General features: G+C 43.1%; 1 protein-coding gene across 1 annotated transcript in view; it reads left to right on the top strand.

Moving 5' to 3' along the window:
* Positions 1–26,244, top strand: part of NEURL1 (neuralized E3 ubiquitin protein ligase 1) — a 143,397-nt gene that overhangs the window by 106,195 nt on the left and 10,958 nt on the right. Inside the window, exon 4 of the mRNA XM_062496461.1 lies at positions 21,657–22,337. Coding sequence (XP_062352445.1) covers positions 21,657–22,337 — 681 coding nt within the window. The remainder of the gene's footprint in view (positions 1–21,656; positions 22,338–26,244) is intronic.

The raw sequence follows: 26,244 nt of genomic DNA, 5'->3' as shown, positions 1-26,244 counted from the left end.
AACTTGGAACATCTAGAGGCACTAAAAACCATTTGCTTCTGTAACCGAAGCGTGCTCCTCAGCCCCCGCTCTTCATCCCGCTGGCCATGTCCAGGACCAGAAGAGGAGGGGCCGAGGCACAGCCTGCTCTCCTGTTATTCCTGGCCCTGATGGAAACTGTGAGAAGCAGGAATATCAGCAGGAAGCCCTCACTTCTGGAGCTCCCACCCACAAGCTGACGTGAGCCCAGAGGAGAAAGGGATCAGTGTGCTGGGGTGCTCACCTGGCTTCCCCACAAGGTGCATCCCCCCGTCCCAGCACTGCAGCACAGAGCACAGTGGCCTCCCAGGAGACCTCTGGAATTCCGGGGAAGCAGGAGCAGTTAATTTGTTCTTTATTTATTGTCTAAGTTTAGATAGCTAGTATACTGCTCTGCCAAGTGCCGAGGAAAAAAAATTCTTCGTTCCATGTTGTACGTTTCTTGGAGGGACCCTTGCTGAGCTGCCAGTGCCCAGGCAGGCAGTGCTGAGCAGGGCTTCATGTTGGCACTGAAGATGTTTTGCTGATGGCTTCAAGACTTGGGAATGCACATAAGTTTCCTCTCATATGTCTGCATATGCATCAATAAGTTTTGCTTACTTATTTTCCTGTATTTAGTGGGAAAATGCTAGAAAATGTTTTTTTAAAAAAAGTTTAAAATATTAAGTTGAATAGATTAGGGTTGTTTTTTTGCTGTTCTGCTGGCTGGCAGTCCTATCCAGACTTCACCAAGATTTCTGCAGGAGGGTAAGGCATGCAAAAAAAAAATTGAACATTTAATGGCTGTGGTGGAGGGGACCTGTCAAGGGTGATGCTGGCTGCTTTCTCTGTAATCACTGAGATCTGAAAGTGGGAACTGGAAATCCCTTTAGAATCTGGTTTCTGTAAGCACTTTGACCCTTTGGATTGGCTGTGGAGGCTCCTGGGACAGCAGAATTTATATAAGACATTTTGCAGTGTCATCTTCTTTTTTCAGTTTTGGGAAGTGTTGAGGCTGGATGGAGTTCAGCGGGTGAAAGGAATGGTTCTGTTGCATTTAAATAATGCTGCTCCTTGTTCCTGAGGCTTGTTGGTTGCTTTACAGGGGGAGGCAGGAGAGTATCTGCTTTCTGTCTGTAGGACAGTGACTATTTTATTCACAGAATGGTCTGAAGTAAGATAAATCACTGAATCTTGTAGAAATCATGATGGTGAGACAAAACCTCTGACTAGCTGAAAATAATGGCTTTTTGAAGCTCTCTCTAGAAATTTTTACAGTGCTTTCTCTTTATATATATATGTGTGTGTGTGTGTGTGTGCAAATGTAAAAGCAAACAAACAAAATACTTGAAACACTGCACAAAGATTAGAAATCTCCCAGACTTTCAACATTTTCATTACAAAGAAGGGGAAAGTAATACATTAAGTTGTTTGCACTTTTTCAGTTGTCTAGCTAATGCTATAGTGAAATATCACAGTGCATTCAGCTGAAAAGGGAATTCACCTAGGACTGCAGGTCAGATGCAGACAGCAAAGAGGAATTGTTGAAAAGCTTCAGAGAATGGTGAGAGCAAGCTCTCCACTCTTCACTGTCCACCTGGGCATTACATCTCAGAGGAGATACTGCAGCTGAAAGGGACTGTCAGCTGTCCCCACTGCTCAGTCCCTAAAAGGGAGCAGGAGGTCTGCTAGAACCTTCAGCATATACAGAAAAGGAAAATAAGAGAATTGGTCTCATCTCTGCTTTTGTGAAAAATAGAGAATTATCATGTTGAAAGTGAAGTAAAACTGTGAAGGAAGAAGTTTAGCTTTCGTAGTTTATGTATTTAAAATACTTCGAGGATCTGTAAAAAGAAGAAGAAGGAATTTGCTGTGGTTTCTGTTGTGTTGGGACGGTTCTCCTGGTGCTGTGCTTTACAGTGTTGCACAACAAGCACAAGATGCAACTTCTGTGTAAGAGGAAGTGTGGCAAGTCTCTTGGACACTTAAATATCTCTTGATTCCTCTCCTTGGACATGTATTGGCATGATCTTGTGGTTCCTTCTTCTCCCCACCTCCCCAGGAAGAGAGATACCCAGCACTGCCAGGAGAGCCTGGACAGAGATGGAGCCACATGGAAATATTTAGGCTTCCCTCTGGATGGCTTTTACAGCAGGAGCAAGTGTGAAGACAAATATCTTACAGACTGTTTCCTCCCTTCACCCTGCTCACCTTCAGGCATGGGACGAAACATTTCCAACTGATCACATGCAATTCAAGAAGTAAAAACCAGAGCAGGACCTGATGTGCTTGAATTTTAGGCATCCTAGTGTTTTGTAGATCATAGCTACTCCGTTTCTTTTTAAGAATGGGCAGAAGATTCAGCCCCATAACTCTGCCTGCCAGCATGAAGTCCATCACCTATTGTTAACTGAACTGCCAGGAGAACATTTGGGTGTGATCACAGTAGAGCCTCATGTTGGGAAGCACCTTGGCAGTATTGCAGTATAAGATGGTAGATGCCCGTAATGAAGAAGCACTTAAAAGTCATGCCAAGTATCTCCTTTGTCTGTCAGCATCATCTTCCACGAGCAGGACTGTGCTTAGTGCCTTGTGTTTCTCTTTGGGGAGCCGGAAGATACCTCTGCTGAAAGCTGAAACTCAAGTCTGAGCATTTGAGGCATGAGACATGAAGTCTCTGATGATTTTACTTAGCCACTGGATAGTGAAGACAAATTTGGCCCTTGTAGAAACTTCAAAGCAAAGAGCTGGCTGAGGAGGGAGAGCTGATCCCAGCATTTCCTCTAAAAGCAGGAACTAAGAGTCCCCTGCAGCCCTGGGAAGGCTCACAGTTATGTTGAAAGTCTTTCATGCTCAGCCTCAGGAAGACTGCTGAAACAGCAAGGACTGGGTGGACTGTGACTGTCACTCGTGAATTGTCGGTGACTGTGAAGACTACAATAGATTTATTTAAAATTTCATAGACTCTGTTTCCAATTTAAAACTACACAGATTTCCAGGACAAGGTCAGCTGCTGGTCACCTGCTCCCCAGAGAAGCGCTTAAAAGGGCCTTTTCTCCCTTTTAACACCTTAAGCCTTTCAACATTTAGCAAGGCAAGTGTGGGATTTGTCACTGAGGGCTCCAGGACCTCAGTCCCTGCAGACACAGGGGAGTATTCACAGCATCAGAAGCTGTACACAGGAGGAGAACTCAAGCCACAGATCACAGGGATTGAAAGAACTCCTGAAGGCTCTTTGGGGAGGATGGGGGACAGGAACAGAAACTAGGGAGCCTGGCTTTCTGCCCCTTATTCTTGAACACAATTACATCATGCCCTGTTCACATGGTGCAGTTGATGACTGAAGATGTGGCAAGAGAATAGTGGGAGGGAAGCTTTGGGCAAGTGTGGGACCAAGAGGAGTGAGAGGCAGAGAATGGGAGGAGACATACTTAGAGTTGTGAGTATGGAGTGCCGGGAGCCTTAACAGCAAAAGCAGAAGTAGAAACCCCACCAAAAGGGCCATTACAGAAAACACTCATTCTGCTTATTTTGGAGAATCCATGTATTTTGTTAGAACACCCTCACAGGACAACCTGCCCAGTGTTTGTAATCTGAAATCCTGTTGTCTAACATGTTTTTGTCAACTTTTTCCAACCTATTGTGTAAATAGCTTCTATTTTAACATTTTGGCAAACTGCTTCCTGGGAAAAGCTTGATCCCTCCACCACTCCTTCAGGGTCCTATTGTCCGGGGTCTTATTTTTCCTTCCTGTTTCACGTGAACGTGCAGAGCTCTGACAATTGCACTTTGTAATCTTGAAATGTGAACGCTTTCCAAGTCTGGAAGGAGTCTCTCAGTTTTTGAGATTGACCTTTGATTTCCAGTGACAGCCAGGATGGATTTCTGCAATTTTTCATGTTGCCTAGGGCCTGACATTGACTAATAGGACTGGATATTCAGCAGGAATGTCAGGAAACCTTCAGTGATGAGATTTATTCAGGCTGTCCATGCATAGTTCCAAAACTGTAGGGCTGAGTTCCTGTTTGGGGTTAAGAGAACTGTGTTACAACATGGGTGAACTTAGACCATTGCCCCTGCTTTCATTCCACACCTCCCCAGATCTCTCTGATTAACAGCAAGCAGTCTGTTCTGCTTCAACTACTGCAGTAAGGACATGCAAAATCACATGGTTTTCTGCTGAAAACTAGCAGCAATTCCATTGCATTTGCCTTTTGTTTATCTTTCTTAAGAAAACAGCAGATTCTGCTTAGTTTTACTGAACGAGTCCATTGCTGACTGGAAATTACTATCTATAAAAAAATAAAAATATAGCAAGATGTAGGTCACTGTGTTTGAGAAAGGTTTCTGCAGAGCTTCTGCACTGATTTAATAGGGGGATGTGTGTGGGAAACAACTTGCAGGAACCAGGCTGCATCTGTAAAAGCAATTTTACATTCTGGTTATGTCTTTTTGGCCCACTGGGGTTGTTGTCAGCATTCTTGTGACCTGCTCCTTTTGCCCCTGGGTTCTTGGGAAGACATCAGAGACCATCAGAACTCTGCTGCAGGCACAGATTCTTCAGGCTACCCCAGGGGTTGGCTGTGCCACTGAAAATGGAGGGTGCCAAGTGCCCATGCCATGCATGGTGGGGGACTCTGCATGATCCAGATTTGTCTTGGTGCAGCTTCATCTTTTCCAACTTAGCAGATGGGGGCTGCAGGGGAGAGAGAGGAGAGGAGAGGAGAGGAGAGGAGAGGAGAGGAGAGGAGAGGAGAGGAGAGGAGAGGAGAGGAGAGGAGAGGAGAGGAGAGGAGAGGAGAGGAGAGGAGAGGAGAGGAGAGGAGAGGAGAGGAGAGGAGAGGAGAGGAGAGGAGAGGGACTCTACAGTTTGTCAGGAATCTCTGAGGCCATCTACAAATCTGCAAATGTAGATAAATGGAATAACGAGACCCTCACACAGAGCTTGTCCACAGAGCACTGATGATGCAGTAGGACCTGATTACATTTGGGTTCCTACTTTAAAACTCTTATTTCAGCTCTCTAGCTGTCCCTGAGTACAACCTCACATGACTAAACAAAATTGATTTTTAATAGTTGATTCATTCTTTCCTTTCTTCCATATCTAGGGCAGAGGGAGAGAATGAAACAATTTTTTCTCCTATTGGCCAGTTCATGTTTTTATTTAACTAACTAGCAGTGGTTGCAACTAGGGGAGAGTTTGATCTGTGTTTTTATATAAGTGAAGCAGTATGTGAAAACTGTCCTTTTTTATGGTAAGTTTCATAAAAAGACTATTACTATTTTTACAAACCACAGATTTTGATCTGACAGTATTGTTTTCAGCACAGGATTGCTTTGAACCAACCACTCATCCTCCTTTGTCCTTTAGGCACTGCAGTGGATTTCACAGGAGTTGAAAATCACATTTCCATCAGTTTAAATACTTTCAGCAGCCGTTAGGGGCCCTAGCATGGCTCTTCCTTTGCACAGCAGCCAATGGGATGTGTGAAATATTTGTTTTCCCTTTTGTCCCCTTTACCTGGAAGGCAGGGGGTGGGCTGCAGAATGCTGATCCAGGAGGGAAGGTGTCCTGACCTGCTTTCTTTACAAGCTTTGGCACTGGGCATCCTCCTTGCCTGGAGAGCATCCCCACCCTGGAGGCTCCATTACTATAAAGGATCAGCAAGCATTTACTTGGATATTTTAATGCCCCGTTGCGCCCCTGGGATCAGAATCTGACCCTGGTTCAGGCAAAAGAAGAAACAAGCAGCTGCTTCTCCAACATTCAAGGCAATGTGAGAATTTCAAACCTATTTCAAAATAAAGACATTCATTTGGGCATAAACAATCAGTCACCAGAGAAAGATCCTCAGAGAAATTTAGCTGCTGAATCCTTGACCTCTAAAGGACCCCTAAATATAGTATTGTATGCAATGTGCCTCTTCTTGCGGGTGAGATATTAAGAGCTTATTTATTTATTAGAAAGTGGTTTACAATGTAAGTAAATTAGTGAGTTCCAAGGCCCTCTCTCAGCTGCCAGATGCTGGGAGGATGTTTATGGCCACTGTAAATAATTTCATGGCTTAATACAAACACATTTTTAGAAATCAAGGGCTGATGACTTCATGTTTATAGTGCAGTTGAGGATTTATCAATTCCTCCAGAGTATGAGAAAGAAAACAAACAGTATTTCAGATATTTTAAAAAATCATGAAAAGAAAAACCCCAAAGGTATCCTTCATTCACAGTGCTGTGGGCTCAAGTCTGCATTGCCTTGGCTGAGCTCTCCCCAGTCTCACCAAGTCAGGGAGATCAAGAAATGCACAGCATCCTTCAGAACCCAGCCCATGCATTCTGGACACTGAAAGGCTGGGGTTTCAACAGTACAGACAAGTTTTCCCTGCACTGAATTTGCAGATCAGTTTGCTGCTGCCGAATGACCTTTCCCAAGGTCAGCTTTAAATGATAGAAATCAGATCCTTCCCGGTCAGCAGAGCAGCAAGGTAGAGAAGACAAGGGACTTGCTTTATGTTGTGGCTAAAAAGTAATAAGGACTGAGCAGCCCCTCTGGGGTCCAGCAGAAGGGTGGCTCCAGAGGAAAACCTGCTTTCCGGACATAAGACATAGAATGAAAATGGAGCTGGAGGGAATTTCCTTTTCTAGGCATGTGTGCAGCGAGGAATTAGAAATCGGCAAGGTGACGTCAGAGCGTATGTGGGATGCTTGGTAGAATTTTTGTGAAAAGTCTCAGTGCCTTGGGGAGGGATGGGCAGAAATGAAGTATTACAGATGCTTCATTTGAGCTTTAAGTCTATTTTCAGCCTTTGTGTGGATGGCAGTGGAGAGCCTGAAAATATCAGCAGAAGCTGTGGGCTGCTTGTGTCATGGTGCCTTGTGTAGCTGCACGTTCCCGTGCTCTGCTCTCCATAGCAACATATTTTCAATGTAAAACCACACAAGCAGCTGAATAGTTATGAGCATTTACACTCTCATGTGCATGGGGAAAATTAATGATGCTGCTGAGCTGCTGTAAGGCAGAAATGGTCCTTGCTTTAAATTGCAGCCTAAGCTGTGCTTTCAGTCTAGTGATGAAATTAAGTTAGATGATGGGAAGTGCTTAGGCACATGAATTCACAGGCACTTCACTCTTTTTTGGGAAAAGTCACCCTTTTTTAATTACCTAAGAAATTCTAAGGGCAGAAGAATGCCCTGGATCTATAATAGGACAGTTAGATGGCTTGACACAATGAGGTTTGCCTTGGCTAATAGTGACAATTAATTAAGGGCGATTAATTTAGGGCAAAATACTTTTTTCTGTTTTGAGAAAGCAGTCAATCCTGGTGCAGCACTGCCTCAGATCTGGCAGTCTGAGGTTTGGGTGCTCTTATTTCAGCAGTGTCAAGTTTTTGCAGTGAATATTGTCTGGTACCATGCTGATCCTTTTCCTTGATAGTGCTGGATTGCCCAGCATTTCTTGAATACAGCTGCGGGTGCTGCAGTCTCCAGCAAAGCAGAGGCAGCTGAGCAGCACAGGCAGGTGAGGCATGGCCATGGGCATGGCACTGGGATGGCCAGGGAGGTAGATGGATGGAGCCTGGAGGGTTTAGTGGCTATTCCTGGCCATGCCTGGTTCATGGTTTCCTTGACACATTCCCCTCCTGCCAGTTTCTGGGACCAGCAATATCTGTGCTGGTAATGGCTTTGAGGTGTTTTGGCAGGTACCAGAGTGGCAGAGTGTACCCTGAGTGTGTTGTAGCTGTCAAAGGAGCTGGCTCCCAGGCTGTGCCTCCAGCTGCCCACAGAGCAGGCATGCTTAGCAGGATGGCAAACAGGCACAGAGACAGTGACAGCATTTGACACGCCTTTGCTGAATGGCTGGGAGTGCTGGGGAACAAGGTTGCTGACCTGGAAAACAAGCCAAGATTAAGAAATGTCAAATTTTCTGGGGAGAAGAGGGTTTCCCAGAGGGCTGAGAGGTGAAGAAAGTAGACTCTGGAGGTTACTTTGGGATGCTTAATTTCAAATGGACTGTGAAACCTGACATAACACTTGTGCCTCTTGAAAGGGCCACCCTGACACCCTGAGCTGGGACTCACCTCCCAAAACTGGACTCTGGAGCATGGGCAACTACTGACAGGATGACATGACTGTAGATGTGACTGTCCTTCTGGGGACAGAGATGAAGGATGATGTCTTCTAATCACAGCTTGTAGGGAGCTCCTGGCAGGGTTAATGTAGCAGTGGGCAGGGTGAGGCAGACACATGAGCCACACTGTCCCTATAACTTGCACCCATAGGTGCTGCAGCTGTCTGTGCCCCAGCAAAGCCACTGTGTGAGCAGCTTTTCCTGTGGTTAAAAATTCTGGTAACCCCATGGGTGTTTTGTTTGTTGTAGGTGTAAAAGTGAACCCAGCAGCTATCCTGTTATTTATGTTAAATGTTTGTTTCATGTTGCTCACAAATATGAATTTTCAAGGTGCTGAAAAACTCACTTGGGAAAGAATTGGCATTGCCTGAGTCTATAAGATCACAGGCAGCTGCAGCAGCTTTGGCAGACCTGAGTGAAATGCTTCTGGCGGGACAAATCACTGAAATGCAGTGGGCAGCAAAGTTGTCATTTATCACTATTCCTGCAGATTTGGGCTGTGGTGGCAGTCCCTGTTCACTTCTATGCAGACAGGGCAGTTTTTCTGCTGTGGCAGCTCTTCCAGCTGCGAGGCAGCCAACGAGACAGAGCTGATGTGGCAGAGCTGGAGGGCAGAGCCTGCAGCATGGGGTGACCCTCACCTCTCCCCAGCAGGATGCAGCATCCCAGATGCACTGTGCTGGCTGTCTGCAAGCCAGCAGACACACTGCATTTCTGTTCTCAGTGCTGTCACTCTGTCCCCCTGCTAGTGACAGTGTGTGGTGTGTTGGCTGTGGGGACAAGGCTGTAGTGCCTTGGAGTTTCTGTAATTCAGGTGTGTCTTTGCCTACTCCAGCAGTCCTGATAAGCCCCATGATTCCTCCATGCCAATTTAGGGACTAAATGCTGTCCCCATTTTCCCCTAGATGCCAGGCCCCGTTGGAAATGGTTGGACTGCCAAGAGCAGCCCGTTTTCCTTGTTGGCAGCATGGAGCAGGACTTGCATGTTCGGCGCTGTGGCCTAGTGGAGGGAATGGTACTCAGCCAGGAGGGATTTCATGGACTTCACAGCTCTTCAAAAGGGTTGTTAGCTCCAGGGTGGAGGGTTCAGCTTGGCCTGGAGAAGCTGAGGAACCCATCTTAGCCAGGGCTGTGCCATCCCTGAGCAGCTGCAGTGTAACAGACCAGCAGGAGGTTTGCGAAAATGAGCAGGGATGCAGAGCCCTCTCCGTGTTTAATAGGAAGAATGAAGAGCTGACAGGGAATATAGGCAGCATCTCACCAACTCACCCTGACCCTTTTCCCTGTGTTTATTGTACCCTCTCACTGTGTTATGTCTAATAAGGGCCATAAGATCCCCTGGGATGGGACTTCCCATTTTTAACTGTCAGGCACAAAGCACACCTAAGCCACCTTGCAAATAATCTTTCTGTGCAGAGGGAAACATGACCCTGGAACATAAAGGAGTGGCTATGGCAACCACTGTCTGGGTGCTCTGTGTCTTCTGTGGACACAGAGCAAAGGGGCTGGGGACACGGCTTCTCCCAGCCTGGAGCAGGGTGTGCACAACTTCCTGAGGCCCTTTCTGCACGTGGCCATTGACTTCTTCCTGGGCATAAGTCATCTCTGTGCCTTGTTGAGATTTCTTCTTCTTTTTTTTCCCTTTTATTTTTTTCCTTTTGCATACTTGGATATAAAAAAAAAAAAGTTACGGAACAGAAATACAGCCAGTAGTAACCCTTTCTTCTCTGTTTTAGATATCAGGAGAATTTGACCACATCCTCTGCTTATTCTGCCTTCACAAATGATTTTACAAGTTTAGCTGTGTGACTTCCCAGGACCACACTATGGTGGGTGGGAATGGGTCTGGATGTGAATTATCCAGGCTCTGGCTCTCATCACTGGACTACATCTGTGCTTGGAAACAAAGACAGTTATAAAGTCATAGTTGTTACAGTACCAGCAATGGTGGGATTGTACTGAGCACAGTGGGGAGAGGTTTTTTTTCTCTAATATCCCAGACAGACCTAGGATCAGTCCCAGATTCCTTTGAGCAAGGTGTTACTGGTGTTGGTGATGACATTTCGGTTGATGTAAGCACATCAAACTGCAATTTTTATTATTATGTAGCAAGGGTTTGATAGTATCTTACAACAGTTCAAAGCAGGTGTAGAAAGGTTCACAATAACATTTTCACCAACAATTGCTTTAAACTTTGATGCTGAAGGAGGCAGAAGCTGAAGAGAAATGAGTCAATTAATGGAATGAGAAATTCTTGAGTTTTTGAGAATCATTCCTGTATTGGTTACCAGATTGGTTAACAGATTGAAATTGGACAATGGATAATGATCTGTGGATGAAGTGGATCCTGTGATCTGTGCATTCAAATTATCTTTACTGATAGGCAAGATTTTGAAACTTTTCTCTGGGGTAGGTGAGAGTGAGATTTGTCTTTTGCTTGTTAAGGAGTTGGTTGAAGCTCTGGTAGCAAGATTCAACTCTTTAGTTCCATTAGATCAGGGGATCAAAATAGTTTTTAAAGAAAACACAAGCCTAATGGGCATTTGCCATGACAAAATATATGAAAAATTTGTTAAAGAGATTACTTTCTCAGTTATATACCTTGGTGGAAGTGAGCATGGACTCTTTCTCTGGTTCCCCCATAATTTTGTCCAGCTAGGACAGCTAGAGTGGGAGATCTAGGCTTAGTTTCAGGAAATCTCCTTTGCTGTTCTCTCCACTGGCACAATGCAAAGGGACAGATGGAAAGTGTAGTTTAGCGAAGAATTTTTTTGGTTCTGTGGAATGTAGTTTTTAAACCTTACCCTGTGCTCCTGGACTGCTGATATGCTTATGTTTACATCCTGTTGCCTTCAGTGGCATGTAAATACATGTTTAGAGGAAGTGTATGCTGAAGTGCTGTTGTGACATGGAACATGCCTAAACATGTACAGAACTTTCCTGAATTGGTTATGACAGCAGCAATTGTGCAATTTTGAAACAAGCTCATCAAGCAAGACCTTGATTTACATGCTTCCATGCACAGCTATGAGAGTGCACCCTGCAGATTCCACCAGCCCTGGAATAGGAGTGGGGTGGATGGGGTGTAATGGCTGTACTGTCATTTTGTACATGTGGAAAATGAATCAGAATTTTTTTGAGAGTTCCTTCATGCTGGATTATTCTTCTTATTATGGGTGGAAATTCTCCAAGAAAGAAATATTAAAAAGAATTAAAACAAATAAAATATTCTGGACAAATAGCACTATATGCATTCTTTCAGATATATGTTTGTTGGATCTTTAGATGAGGAACCCGTTTGAAGGAGGAGAGATATCTGTAAGCTTAGTTAGTCACAGTTGAAAAATTGAAATACTTTTGGCAAACTCTAGCTGTTTTCTTTCCCTATTTTCAAAATTCCGTATTTCAGTGTTGAGTCTTGAAATAACATTTTAATTTTGAAAAATCACTGGCAACAGTGATTTCCAAATGAGCTTCAGAAACCAACTGGAGAAACTCTTGGTCCGATATTAATTTGTTTGTATACAAGGAAGTTAGATAAACTGAACACTCTTCTTCAGGTTAGCCCAAAACACTGTATGGTCACTTTTATTTTTTTTTTTTTTTGTGTAGCATATGAAATATTATGTATCATTAGTGCATTTCATAGGCTGCATCTTCACTGGAAAATGTGCTTTTAGCCCTGGTAGGTGAGTTAGCAGCAAAATCCTTGTGACGTCCAGGCAGTTTATAATTTAGCAGTGCTTTTCTGAACCAAACAGTGCTGGAGTGAGCCCAGGCTCCTGGGATTCCTAAGGAATTGAGTCTTCCCCAGTTCAATAAACAATGGTTCTGGGTAAAACGCTGGCCCTTGGAGAGACCCTGACAGATACAAAGTGGTTGTTGCTGGCTTGAGTTCTCCTTCAGCAGCTCTTTGCAAAACCGTCAGTGATGGCAGGAGCCTGACACTGGGAAATGTGGGGAGAAGCTGCAGAAGGAGCCATCATCTCCATGGCTGCCTGAAGGCACAGGGGTAAATGAAAGAGTGAAAAACAATAGATGCAGGAAGGGAGGATGATAAATGGGAAGGAGGCAGGAAGTTCTTGTTTTGAAGAAAATTGCTGTCAGGTGGTTCAGGGGGTGAGGGGATGTGTCTGATGCAGCTTGGAGATTGGCTGTGAGCACTGAGATGCTATGGAAATGTTTGCACAGTAACATAAGATTTGGAAATAGGGTTGTGGGAAGGCCCATAGCAATCTGCAGCAGAGCACATCGAAGTAAAGTTGTGGGGTTAACACCACATGCAATTGTGATCTTACCTGAACAAGTGAAATAAGAGGGTCAGAATTCCTAGGAGGATAGGAAGGTAAAAGGGATGATAGTGCCAGGAGTAAGCAACAGGGTCAGAGCTATGAGAAGAGAGCTCTATAAAGTTATTAGACAATAAGGACTTGCAATTATTGCCCTAATTTCTCATGAAGAATGAAAAAAAAAGAAAAAGCAAACCAAAAACCCAGAGCTTTTCTATAGAGAAATTTACATTTTAAAGATCAGGAAACATCAGCTAAAGTGACAATTGACTGTCTCCTGGGAGAATTAAGTCTATTACAGGTAATAAAACAAGTAAAAAAGGCTTTTCATCTATGGAAATAGTCAAAGGAGATGCTTGTCACGCTACAGAGCGAGACAGGACTGAGATTGAAATAACATTGGTATGGTCCTAAAAGTGATGATGGTTTTTCTGTGGTTTCCAAGAGGGATAATAATAATAACTGATCATGGAGTCTAGCAAGCCTGAGGCATGGAGGTGAAAATAGTTAATTGGGGTGGGAGTAGAGTTCAAAGACTTCATATGTGAGTGGGAGATGAATTGAGGAGTGAGTAACAGGGTCTAGGTTGTCTCCACAAAACCCACGGCACATGGTTTCTGCTTAAACTATATTTCTCTGACTTTAAGGGGAGTTAGAAAACCCATGAACACAACAAAGGGAATCAGACCAGGAGGGGACAATATCCAGAGGTGGCTGTGGCAGTGGATAGGCATATCTTCAACCTGAAGGATGTTTGTCAGTCTTCAAAACTGCTGGCTGGGGAGGATGAATTTACCCCACATGAAAAGCCTGAATGAAGCTCAAATGTGTTGTTTGTAACTCAGATGTTGCCGATACCCTGCAGACTCTCTCTGAGCATCAGCCTTTGTGGAAAAGAAAACAAATACATAACTATAACACACATATGGAAGTTTGTTCTTCATAACCTACTGTCAGACTCTTTCAGAACATTCATATTTTCTAAGGAGAACAGTAATTTATTTCAGTTTTATGAGGCTAGTTATGCTCTTTGTGCTGTTTCACATGTGCAAATCAATTTGACATGCTTACAGATGTTAGGCAGAATTGTATGAATATTTGTTATGAACCAGAATGATTCAGAGCACTTTATTAGATAATACATGCCCCAAAACTACAATTTATCGGTCCATGTGTAAGACTGTGTGCTTTCATTCCTTGGATTTTATTGAAGAATATGCAGATCAATTCACTTACTAAGCTGGCCTGGGAACTGCAGTCGCTCACTCTGGCTTAAAAACAGTCACAATTCTCTAAAGCTCAGGGATTTTTATTTTCCCTTTCTGAATATTTCATCTTGGAAACTGGCAGCACATGAGCTCACATCCTTTTAGAATCCAGATAGTTTGTTTGGGTTTTTTTCTGTTTTGTTTTGCTATGATATATTGTCAGTAGTATTGGTACAATGTTGACAACCCATGACAAGAAATCTGTGAGAGTCACAGCAAACCAAGGGCATATTTGTGTTCTTAGAAAAGTACTCTGAACAGATCCCAAGGGTTTTCCTGAGATTTATTTGGCAGGACACCAGCTGCCTGATGTAGCATTAAAAGCACCATTACCTCAAAGCAGGATTTGGTGCTAAATGGCCACAGGAAGTCACCAGATCTGCATAATAAATTTATCAAACACCTAGCTGCTGGTAACAACTAAAGACTGGGTTTATTCTCTTCCAACCCATGTTTTATCACCTCTCCAAAACTGAGTCATGCAAACCAAATAGTTTTAGTGCTCAATATCTCCCAAAATGCCTGTAAAGAAATGCTGATTTTTATCCAAGTAAATGCAAACACAAAGCAAAGATGAGTCCAGGGAGATGAACGTAAGCACTGTTTATTTCCAGTCATTGCTATTAAAGTGGCAGATATTTGTAGCCTTGCAATTAGTTCCACAGGGGCAATGATCTGCTTTCTTTTGTAAAATAGCTTTAAAATCTGGTGACAATTTTTAGAGTGAATCTGAATTATTTCTCGCACAGAAGAACTTCGGCTTTGGACTCTGTAACTCTTGAGTTTTGACTTCTGCCCCTTGGTGGAAATCCTCTCAAATGCTTCCATCAATATTGGAAAAAGCATCTGAGTATCTTGTAAGAAAGTTGATTAGGACTGTGTTGGTCACTGGCAAAAAAATGGACTCACGTGATTTAAATATCTGTCACTCCTGCAATGAAAATGGCTGATATGAAATGTCAGGTAATTTGCATTCCAGGTTGCAGTGGGCAAGAAGCCAATATCTGCACGTAGCAATTAACTCCTGCTTTTACCACGTCAGTGCACATGAAATGTGTGTTTGCTCTCCATTGACTGTGCCCTGATAGCAAATTGGCGTGTTGGGAGGGAGAAAATCTGGAATAGTGGTTTCCATGCTGACCATTGGGATCTGTAGTGAATGAGGAGTTCCAAGAAGGTTGATTTTTGAGGTGAGAAGAGCAACCTGCACACAGAAGCAGAGGAGCAGCAGATAGAGAATAATGCACTGATGAAGAATTAGGAAATGAGAGGATATACCATAGAAAATGGAGTGGTTTTGTTGTGCACTGAGCTAAACCCTAAGGGGCTTCACTTGAGAGTTCTGCCAGAGGAGCCATCTATCCCTTTGGACTGCTCAATCCATCCCACAGTTTCCAATCTATAAAATAAGACCATTAATTCTTCCTGCCTGCCACTCACCTCTTATATATCCTTTCTGTTTACATGGTGAGGAGTGTTTTCTGCTGCAGAGCCTGGCAGCTGGGTTCTGATCTCAGATGCAGTTTGCCCCAGAGCAGATTTTACTGTCTCTTAAAGAGCAGCCTGGCATCTTCCATAAATAGCTGGTACAAGTGGTATTGTCTGTTGGCTGTAGTTTTGCAAAGAGAGGAGCCAGAGCTCTCCAGTGAGAGCAAACGGGAGCACCTCCATTTGAAATGGGATATTTATACTGTCAATAAAGTAGTGAAATGCACATAGCAACATGTTGTGTAAGTAGACTTTAACTGATGTCCTTGATTTGATGTGGGTGTTCAATAAGGAATGGTTGATCAGAGGCAATAGCTCAGGCAGTTTGATTTCTCAGTTGTTCATAAAGAGAAATGTACTTTGTAGAAGTGAATTCCTAAGTAAATGGCAAAAGAGGTTTTTAGTCTGAATCATTCCTTTGAGGGATTTAAAACATTTGCCTCCCACATGCTACAATAATGCTCTGAAAGTGGTTTCATTGTATGGTCCGAGAAGCTGCATTCTGGCGCCTGATGGTTTATGAGAAATAAACACAATGGAGTGGTCTCGGATAATATAAATTCCCAGTTTAACAGTACAAGCAGTAAGGGGAGAACCTGTGTACAGCATCAGAGCAGAAGGACCTGGCTGGGAACATGGGACTCTGCAGCATTATGCTGAGCGTGGCAGATCCCAGTCTCCTCTCCAGACCTCACATGGAGAGTGAGAGTTCATAAAAAAACAAATAGTTTTATAAGTATCTCCTCTCACATAACCAGCAGGGAAAAGCAGTTTGGACATGCTCCGTGAGTGGAGCTTTACCTCTTAATGACCAGTGAGCAGGGCTTTAGCATTCTTCACTTCTCAGTTTTTCTCCTGTGTTTATTTTATTTTAACTAAGGATGATTTTCGCTCTCCTGCTTGCGTAGTTCCTCCTGCTACAACAAAGCAGTTAGGATACACATGGCAGAGACTGAGGGAGTCTAGAACAAAGCATCCCACAGTGGTGAGGATGTCTTTGCACCATGAGTACACCAGGCTGCATGAAAATCTGCTTCCAGTCACCCATTAATTTGGACTCAGATTTTGAATTCAAGGCTGCAGAATGGTCCTTCTCTTCCCAGACTCAGCTACAGGTGCTTTTCTTTTTTCCACTGGAGGTGATGCTGTGGGCTGGATGCCATACACACATCAGGCATGCTGGCAACCAAAGGAGTTTGAGAACAGGTATTGCTCCTTATCACCAGTTGCAGTGATCTCCATCCTTACTTTAGGAGGGATAAATGAGAATGTAAGTTGCTTCAATTTTACCACATTTTCAACCCTCAGTCACCTTAAAGTACATAAGCAGTTGGGCTGTAAATAACATACAGAAATTGTTCTTCTACAGTACTTCTGCACTGTAGCATGGCAGCCCCCAGCAGTGCACATCAGCTGGCCAGGACTAAGCCAGCAAGGGAGCAGTGACTGCCACAGCACGACAAAAGGCAGCTGAGCTGCGATTAATAATGCACTCCCACGATGGGGAGTATTGTGAGTGACAGAAGGTTTCCAGATGCACAGGTTTATTTCTTGTCTTACGACTGGTTGCTTTCCCCAATTGCCCTTGAGTGTGATGCTATTTTACAGTGTGGTACATCTGCCTCATATTTCAAACACCTCTCTCTGCAATGTCAAAATCCTGCCAAATAGACTGTTTGGTGCATTGTTCTGCTGTAGACCATGGAGGAGGTACTGCAAGATTACAGGTGTTGGAAGGGCAGCTGTCCTCCCTGAGTAACTCCTTGTGACAGGTAGAGCTGGTCGTGGGAAAAAGAGCTTTCATCTGCACTCCTGAGCGGGAATGTGGTAGGAATAATACAGGATACATGCTTGTGCAGGTTCACACTGAATATTCTTGCAGGGGCCTCTGACTTCAACGTGTCTTTTTGTAGCTTAGTATCCCCTGAGGTTCCTGGGTCATGGAAATTATACCATGAGCACCAGTACTCACTGAAAATACCATTACCCAGTGAAGTGAGGGATTAAGAGAAGAAAACTGAACTTGTGAAAAAGTAAAGCAAAGAACAGAAGGAAGGAAAGCCATGAGCCTTCAGACAGAAAGAGAGACATTACACCAGCAAAGTTCTGGCCTTGCCAATTTTTTACTCTTAGCTTAGTAGCTGAGGACAGAAATGTTGTCCAGATGCAAGGAATCACTAGGCACTTCCTTGACTTCTCAGCATTTCTCTCTTCTGGGAGGAAGGGAGGATCATTAGAAATGGGATATGTTCTTAAAGTTCTCACAGAATGGTCTGATTCTGTTACAAGTTATTCTGTTATAAGTTACAAGTTATTTTTTGTAGTAGTAAGTCTCAAAGTTGGTTTATTTACACTAGGTGTTCCATATCTCATTCTGGAGACTGGTTCCAGACCTCATACTCTGAAGAATTACAATTCATGGAAGTTGTAGGATTGCATCAATTTCAGGAAACTGATCAAGAGGAGCTCTGTGTCCCTTGAGCTGCAGTTAAACACAGACTGAGCTTCCAGCATGCGTGTGCATTCAGTTGAGTTTGCTCTGCTGTCGTAGATCCTTTACAGGTGCATGAATACTGGCTGCTCATGACCTTGGAAAGTCAAGCCTTTGGGCAATAACAGACAGTACTGAAAAAGAAAAAGAAGAGGGAAATGGTTATTTGACAGTCTGACAGCATCACATCCCCTTCAGGCGTGTGTGGGGCTGAGATGATCTGTGCATGCTGGTGTATTCAATGTGCATGTATGTGATCTCTGTAGTAAATATGTATTCTACATATTAACATAACACATGCTTTAAGGAAATAAATTATTTTGAGGAGACAGCATTTGGCAGTGGTTCAGAAGAAAGGTGGTAGTGAAATACTTTTGATCTGAGTGCAGTGATTTCAGCTGCATCTCTCTGCTCACCAGCTCCTTGTAAAAGCTGTTTTAGAGTGTTGCTGCAGTTGTATTGAGCTTACACAAAGTGGGAAGCTCTTCCATGCCCTCTGAGCAGGAAAATGGAAAGCTTTGAAGCCCTCTGGGCTGAGGAAGATACTTCAAATTATTTTACGTGTAAGGAATCAACTGCAGAGAATCTAAGTTTTGCAGATGAACACCACTAAAGAGAAGAAAACAGAAGGTGGCTGAACTATTCAAGTGCCGTTCATTTCTACTTAGATAAATTAATTACTCCTCCTTACTTTTTTTGTTAAACAAAGCTAGAAAATAATACAAAAGCATTTGTGAAGATAGGCAGCCTTTAAATTCAGTGTCTTAGATTCTCCGGCTGCGAAGCAGAAAAATCTGTAGTTAGTAGAAATCCTTTCCACTTTGGCTTTGTCTGTACTCTATGAGAAACTTTAAGTCTCAATATCCAGAAATAACATCATAACTGTACTGATGCAGAGCTCAGCAAAACCTCTCTGGAAAGCTACTGGGGCAGCCAGCTCCACTGAGCTGCCATGGTCAAGGCCAGCTTGGTGGTGGTGTCCCAGGCCCTGGGTTTATGCTTGCTCTGGTGGCTTGGGGACAGCTGTGCTCCTCACAAGTCCATCTATTCTCACCCAAGGAGATCTCTCAATTGACTTTTCCCAAAGAAACACTGCCAACTGTCTTATACAAGAAATTTTATAACCTTGGATGTTTAATGAAGGGAGGAATGATTCCTAAATTCTTCAGGCTGAAGCCGGGTGGTCCTTGGTAATGGGCTGCTGAACCCATTTTGTGCCTTACCCGTTTCCTCACGTGAAGTCATTCAGTGTTTTTGATGTGCCCCCCAGATTTGCCTCTGTAAATATAAGTGCTCCTGAACAAAGGAGTCTCTCCTTTGTAGGCACTAAAGATCACTTGTAAATGTTCTCCAGGGCTAAAGCTGTGTTATGGGCCACTCCAGCATGAAGAGCTTAATCTGTATTCAGCATGACTAGTTTGGTCTGTGTTTAAAAAGTGAGAGCTAAAGCTTTAGAGGAAGAAAACAACTAATTCCTGGGCATCTTCTTCTGAAAGAAAGTGGTCAAAGTCACCTCATTTGTTCCACATTTCACCAGAATTGTTCTTGTACAGCCCTTGGCCATTATCACTTATTGTGGGTAAATAACATTCCACATTTCTTCCAACCTACCTACTACCCCAAAAGATGAATCCCACTTTTGTTTTGATTTATATTCAATGGGATTTTTTTTTTTTCCCTTTGGCTGGATATTTTGTAATGCAGGCCAGAATCTCTTAGAGACTCATCTCTAAATTTTCACAAACATACTTCAGAAGCCAGTAAACTGCAATCCTTTCTGCCATGGTTATTTGCAAACATTAATGAACTAAGTGTCACAGTTGCTTCTATATGCTGGAGACATCTTATTCGTTAAGTGGCCATGCATCTGAGCTACTGAGGGATTTAAATAAAATAGTTGGATATGTAACCCCGGTTTGCTATCACTGTCATGTGTCTTGTCTGCAGAACTCCATCTCTCTTAACCTCTTTTCAGATGGAAAAAGATATTCTGTCCAGCAGCCAAAGGGAAATGCAAGCATCCTGGTGGAAAACAAGCTGTTTCAAAACCCTGGCTGCAAGCTACCCACACATCACAGTTGTCAGCCAGGCTGCACATGCATAGTTACAGGGAATAAAATAGAGAGGACCTTCTGTTCCTATTCAGAAAGATCTCTATCCATTCACCTACACAAAAGGATTGTCATCAGCTGCCAGTATTAATTTGTTCTCCTATGCATGTTTCCGGCTAAAGGAGGATAAAATAAGTCCAGTCCTGCTATCCAGCAGCAGCACATGGAATGCAAATGCTAGCCCAAATGTTTCAAAGCATTACTGCGACCCACTTCTAGATTACTTGGGGTAATTTCTCATTTTATTTTTTCCTCCTTTTCTTCCATTAACTTCTGAGAGGCTGAAATATCACTATGCAGAAAATCAAATATGAGAAACAAAGCCCATTTTTATTTTAGGACTCTGCTTCTCTTGTAATAGTAGTTTATTTAAAGAGGAGCCTGGAATAATCCAGTTTAAGCAAAGCAAAGAGCTCTACTGAAGCCAAACCTTGTGTGGGTGTGCTCTTGTCAGGACTCCCAGAAGAGGAGGACAGGAAAAGCTGTTAGTCAGACCTCAGATATTGCAGGAGATGTTGGTTACTCAGTAGCTGGCATTATTCCTTGGCACACCAGTACAGAGCTGTAGTAGCTCTGGTGTATTGGGGAGAGTACATCCCGTTGGGAAAATCCTCAGATAACCTGATGTCCTGTTCTTTGTTGTCATAAATTCCCAAGGATATGTGGCTGGAAGAGGTGTCCACTTCAAGGACCTAGCATGTGCTTTAGGGACAACTTTTTCTCTTCCTCTTGTTCCACCTTGTGCTGTTTGCAGCACGTCCCACGCTGGGTTCTGGTGTGTTGCTTTGTGTTGTGTGGGGTGGTGTCACCTCCTACTATTTGGACCTGGGCTCAAAGCCACAACAGACTTCAGTCCAGTTGGGTCAAAGCTTCTCACAGTGTCCCAGGAGTTTCCCACATACTCAGTTTTCACACAAGTGAATGGTCTCCTCATGCTTCTCGGAGTTCAGAAATTTGGACATAAGAAGGAATTTTTGCATTCTCTCAGATTTCTTTATAATTTTGAATGAGGTTTTTTTTTCTCAGTATGTTGCTCTTTAAAATTTATCGGACAACAGTGCAGCTAAGGATGTGCTAAATATAAGTAATTTCAGCATTAAAGACAGGGGAATATGTTCCTCAGAAAAAGAATCAAATAAACTGATCAGTTCCTGAAGAAGCAGGTATACTAACAAAGAGGATAAAGTGCAATTTTGTCTCCACTTGTGGATTTGAATGCTTGAGAATCATCTTAGTTATATATCTGTGGATTTGAATTTTAATTATTTGGCTTGGAAATAATAAATGATTGTATTGTATTTCTAAAACACTGCATATTCTCAAATTCTGCACTGCAAAATTCATATCTGTACTGCTCTGCAGTGAGAACCAGACCACTAATGATTAGTTATAGACAGGAATATTAATTAAATTTCATATAGTGATAAATAATACAGAGCGGAACATAGCAATTTCTTTTAAATTAAAAAAATGTGTAGCTAGATATTTATTTCATCAGTCTGTGAGAATTACTGTAAAGAGGGCATGAAAACTTGGAGCCTGTATAGATATTGATTGGTATGTTGAGTGTGTCTTTCAGATATTTATCCTCTGCTTTCCCTCTCCAAGGAGAGCCTCCCTTGGGCAAGTCTTGCCATTGATTTTGAATCTGCCTGCTCAGAAGCTGGAAATGTTGTTGCTGGTGGGGAAAGTGCAAGAACAGCAATTGATTGCAAATACATTTTATGATATGCTCCCATATTTCAAAGGGGAAAATTTATTAATGGCAGCAGGTCTCTGATTCTCCCTTTTAAACATATCAAACAAACCTGTATTTTTTCAAGCTCCTGGCTATTTTAATTTTCTCCAGAAGTGACCCTTTTTTTGTTTTCTTTCTCCCCACAGACAGTGAACTCATCCCTCCCGACTGCCTGCGACCCCGCTCCTTCACGGCCATCCGCCGGCCCTCGCTGCGGCGGGACACGGAGGACACGCGCCTTTCGGTCAGCCTGTGCGACCTCAACCTGCAGGAGGACACCTTCCATGTGACAGCCACCACCTGCCCCATCCCGCAGAACTCCCTCAACTCCCAGCACTCCCACCTCCTCCCGTCCCAGCTGGAGAGCGACCTCCGCTTCCACCACCTCCGGGGACCCCACGTCAAAATCCTTGATGACCAAACCGTGGCCCGTCTGGAGCACGTCCGGGAGGAGAGGACTTTGGTGTTCACCAGCAGACCCCTTCGGATCAACGAAACCATTTTTGTCAAAATCAACAAGTCCAACGCTGTGCGCACAGGGACGCTGTCCTACGGGTTGACGTCCTGCGACCCCGGCACCCTGCGCCCCAGTGACCTCCCCTATAACCCCGACTCCCTGCTCGACCGAAAGGAGTTCTGGGCCATCTGCCGAGTGGTGGTGCCCCTCCAGAGTGGAGACATCCTGGGATTTATGATGAATTCTGATGGTGAGCTGCATTTGAGCCACAACGGTGCCGGCATCGGAATGCAGGTCTGCGCGGACTGTTCCCAGCCCCTCTGGATGTTCTTCATTTTACATGGTGCCATCATACAAATTCGATTGCTGGGTATGTTGGACCCCTTTTTCCAAACCTTGTGCACAAGAATGCAAGGGGGGATACATCATTGGAGAGGGAGTGAACGGCTCTCTCCCTGCTCTAGGATGAAGTACAAATTTTGGTTTTATAAAAAGAAAAAAACATGCAAAGGCACAAACATAGCATATGGGTATGAGTTACAAGACTTAACCTCCTTGCACCCTTTGATGGTCTCAAAGCTCTTTTCAGATAATGAATTAAGCCTCAGGGACCTGCATTAAAGTACAGATGAGTCATCACTGACCTAGGAGAAGCAAGGAAGGCAGAGGAGAGGTGCTTTGGGTGAGATAATGTAAGGCATAGCCAGCAGGAGAAAAGAGATCTGATGCCCTTTTCTGTATGTTAGATGTCTGGGATGATGGACTCCAGAAAGAGGGGTGCCCTTGCTTTCCCCAGGCTTGTATGTGAGAGGCAAGTCAGCCAACAGAAAGGTAACCCAGTGGTTCACAGAGCATGGCACTGATCATCTCAGCAGGAGAAAGGTTTCCTTGTCCTCCAGCCCTTTTTAAGGCAGTGTAGCTGACACAGGTTCATAGACCTCTGAAAAGCTGGCCTCTTGGTATTTTTGCTGTTTTTTCAGCTCTTTTAGCTGACATACTTCATTGAAATGCTGCAGGTCACAGTTGGAAGGTGTGGAGGGAAAAGCTTTGAAATAACATTTCTTAGAATCAAATTTACTTTTTAGTGTGTGTGTATATTAGACCAAGTATAGGATGTATTTGATCATTAATTTGTACCATATCATGGTACTGCTGGTGTCAGTGTCAGACAGTGAAAGATGTATTCTGAGAACATGATGTAATTCCTGGTACCATTCTAAATGAAGAAGATTTAAAAATGCTCCTTTCAGTTTATACTGTTATATAACTTCAAGTATACTTATATTCCATTTTGCTAGAAATCTTCCTCATACGTAACAGCAAAAAACACCCCAACAACCTGCCTCTTCATCAAACTCAAAAGCCAACCAACACCTCCTTTTTTAAGGATTTATAGACAGTCTTTAAAGGTAAATTGTGAACACACACACATCTGTGTGCAGGGTCCAGTTCACCTCGATCACAGTATGAAGTGCCTTGTATAATTTGTTTGAAGTTGACCACAGGCCTCTGCTGTGAGTGTTTTGTGGCTGTTAAAGGCTCACAGAAGACAAATGTAGTACTGCAATTTATTTCCCGGAGCCTGAGACTCAATCCCTGCTAATTCAGCCTGATTACATTTGTTGTGGGTACTGTACATAATCCATGGTTAGCTCTGCTCTCCACCAGCATGTCATTGTGATAATGGTAAGTGAAGTCAAACAGAGCCCACTAAAGCAGGAGATTAAATGCTCCTGTGTGCATTAGAAGGAAAGCCTACTTAGGTCATTGAGCTGCTGGTAAAACTAAAACATAGACCAGTGCTTCCTTTTAGATGATCAGTAATTCTGGCAGTTTGGCACAGAGCAAGCAGCCTGTTTGCAGGGAGCTCTGAAACAGGGGCAGCATGGATGTGTCTCCCCAGAGGGACAGAATCACATCCTCATACTGAATTTGACAGAGCATGGACATGAACACAGACCTCCTGTGTAAACCTCCTGCTGTGCACGCCCTGCAAAGGTCCTCCCTGCCTGATCACAAGTTCAGCCTGAACCAGCACATCCCCAGTGCATGTTCTAGATAAGTCTACACTTGTATGCATGAAATGAAATATGCAGAGTTGGAAAACCCCTCGCTTCTTGTGTTTGTGACCATGACAGGCTTTTGTGGCCTCGGTCACTGGTAAAGAACCTGAAAATGGGCTATTGTTCCTTAGTGAGATGTAAGTGAAAAGAGCTGGACTTGCTGATCTTGCCTCTCTCAAGGAAAGTGTACAGCTTTATGCACATCAGCTTGGGAAGCAAGGTGCTATCTCCAAGTTAAATGCTATGAAATTGAAGCTTGCCTATAATTTTAAACAGATATTAAAATACGAATAGAGCTTTTCCTACCTATATTTCCAGTATAACAGTGCTGGGAGCAGTGCAGTCACAATATCAGTACAATATCAGTGTAGTGCAACTGCCCAGAGAAAAGCACTGATGCTGTCCCAGCTGCATCTCTGCAACTGCAGTAATTACATGGACCAACAATATTCTGACAAAAGGCAAAGAAAATAATGAACTCCCATCTCTAACTTGGAGTTTTATTAGGGAGGTGCACACTGTTTGCACTGCAGTGGAACAGATTATGGTGCTTGCCATAATATCTGTCTTTATAATACTAGAAAATTTAAGAAGAATGTAAATTGTTCATCTTTCTAATGACAAGCTCCATCTTCAGAATGCAAACAAGAGTAACTTTGTGAGATCTGTCTTTTGTAATTTGAGCTTTATGTCACAGCAGAAGACATTTATAGTAATCTTTTCCTAGTTTAAATAGAAAAGGTGAAGTTACGTATCCTTAAAAGAAATGATACTCAAATAGTGCAAAAGGCATAGTTGTACCAAACCTGTCCTAAACTGCAGATTCTGTTTCTGGGGTACACCATTATGAGATTAACCAAAGCAAAATTATACAGTGTTAAAGGAACATCATCACTACAGCTGACTGTAAAATGAAATTGCTAGGTTTGCTTCTTCTCCAGCTTTTCAGGTTTTTTTAAGAGGATGGAGAGCCACTTTTGCACCTAGAGGAGGTTTATTTTTGACTTGGAGAACAAGATGACTCCAGGTATTGATCACTGGACACTGTATTTCATGCCTGGACATTGTTTATTTAGTCCTGATGAAGAGCAAGCTCAGGTCTCTGCTGGCTTGTGACTTTGCCATAGAAGCTGACATTTGCTGACTGCAGTTATTCTACAGTGCTGAAGATACAACATCTATTTCCTAATATCAGGGGAGACCATCTCTAGCCAGGCTAGTGATCTTACAGGACTCTGTAGGAGAGGAGGGCAGTGTGGGGTTAGCTGGATAGTAAAGAATTCTGACTTCTGTTTTCTTCTTATCAATTTGGCATCATACACTGGCAGTATATTTGCTGTAAGAGAAATGAAACAGCCGAAAATAAAGATGAGGTTGGAAACACTATTATTCTTCATGCCATCCCAGCAAAAGTAAAATAAATTAAATCCAAGCCCCACTATAATGCAGTGAGAGGCCACAGTCATCTGTAGGGGAGGCAGAAGATTGCAAATTTGTTTCAAAGAAAAGTTTAAAAGGCAACTTGACCACAGGGAGGAAAGATAAATGAAAGAGCAGGGCACTTTAATGTAGCAGATAATAGCATAAAAAATATCAAGCTGCTGGGAAATGAAGGGACACAAATTTAAATTAAACATAAATGAGGGTAATTAACTATGGGAACCAGCTATTGAGGAAGGCAATAGATCTTTTTTGTCAGGGAAGCCCTTCTAAATATTTTATATGTTAAGTGCTGGTCTTAGTTTAGTAATTCTGGGGATTATGCACATAAAAACAACCAAATAGAAACCCAGATCATTAGACATGTAGAAATGAAACAGTCTTTGTGTATCCTTTAGGAATTTCATTAGTTGAGGCTTGGGTTGTTTTTTTCTCAGGAATCATTCCTGTACAGTCAACAAAACCAGCCTATTAAATTTGATTTACTGCTCTCAGCTTTTGCTGGTAAGCATTTCAGCTCACACACAGTTGTATTGACAGCTCTGGAAGGTTGAAATGAGCCAGTCTGGATACAATGGTCCAGTTTTGGTCAGGTTTTGGTGGTGTAATTCATTTATGAAGTTAAATTGATTGACCCCATAAGGTTTCAAACTGTGTGACTCATGTCTGGAGAAGCTATCACAGCAATAAGTTTATATATTTAATGTTTGAGCATCCAAATGGTTGGGGATATTCTTTCATTTTCTTTTGTCTCAGAGTTGAATTGCTAGCAAG

This window comes from Cinclus cinclus, chromosome 7 (genome assembly GCF_963662255.1).
Source record: "Cinclus cinclus chromosome 7, bCinCin1.1, whole genome shotgun sequence".
NCBI classification, from domain to species: Eukaryota; Metazoa; Chordata; class Aves; order Passeriformes; family Cinclidae; genus Cinclus; species Cinclus cinclus.
This window is presented reverse-complemented; position numbering and strand designations above follow the sequence as displayed.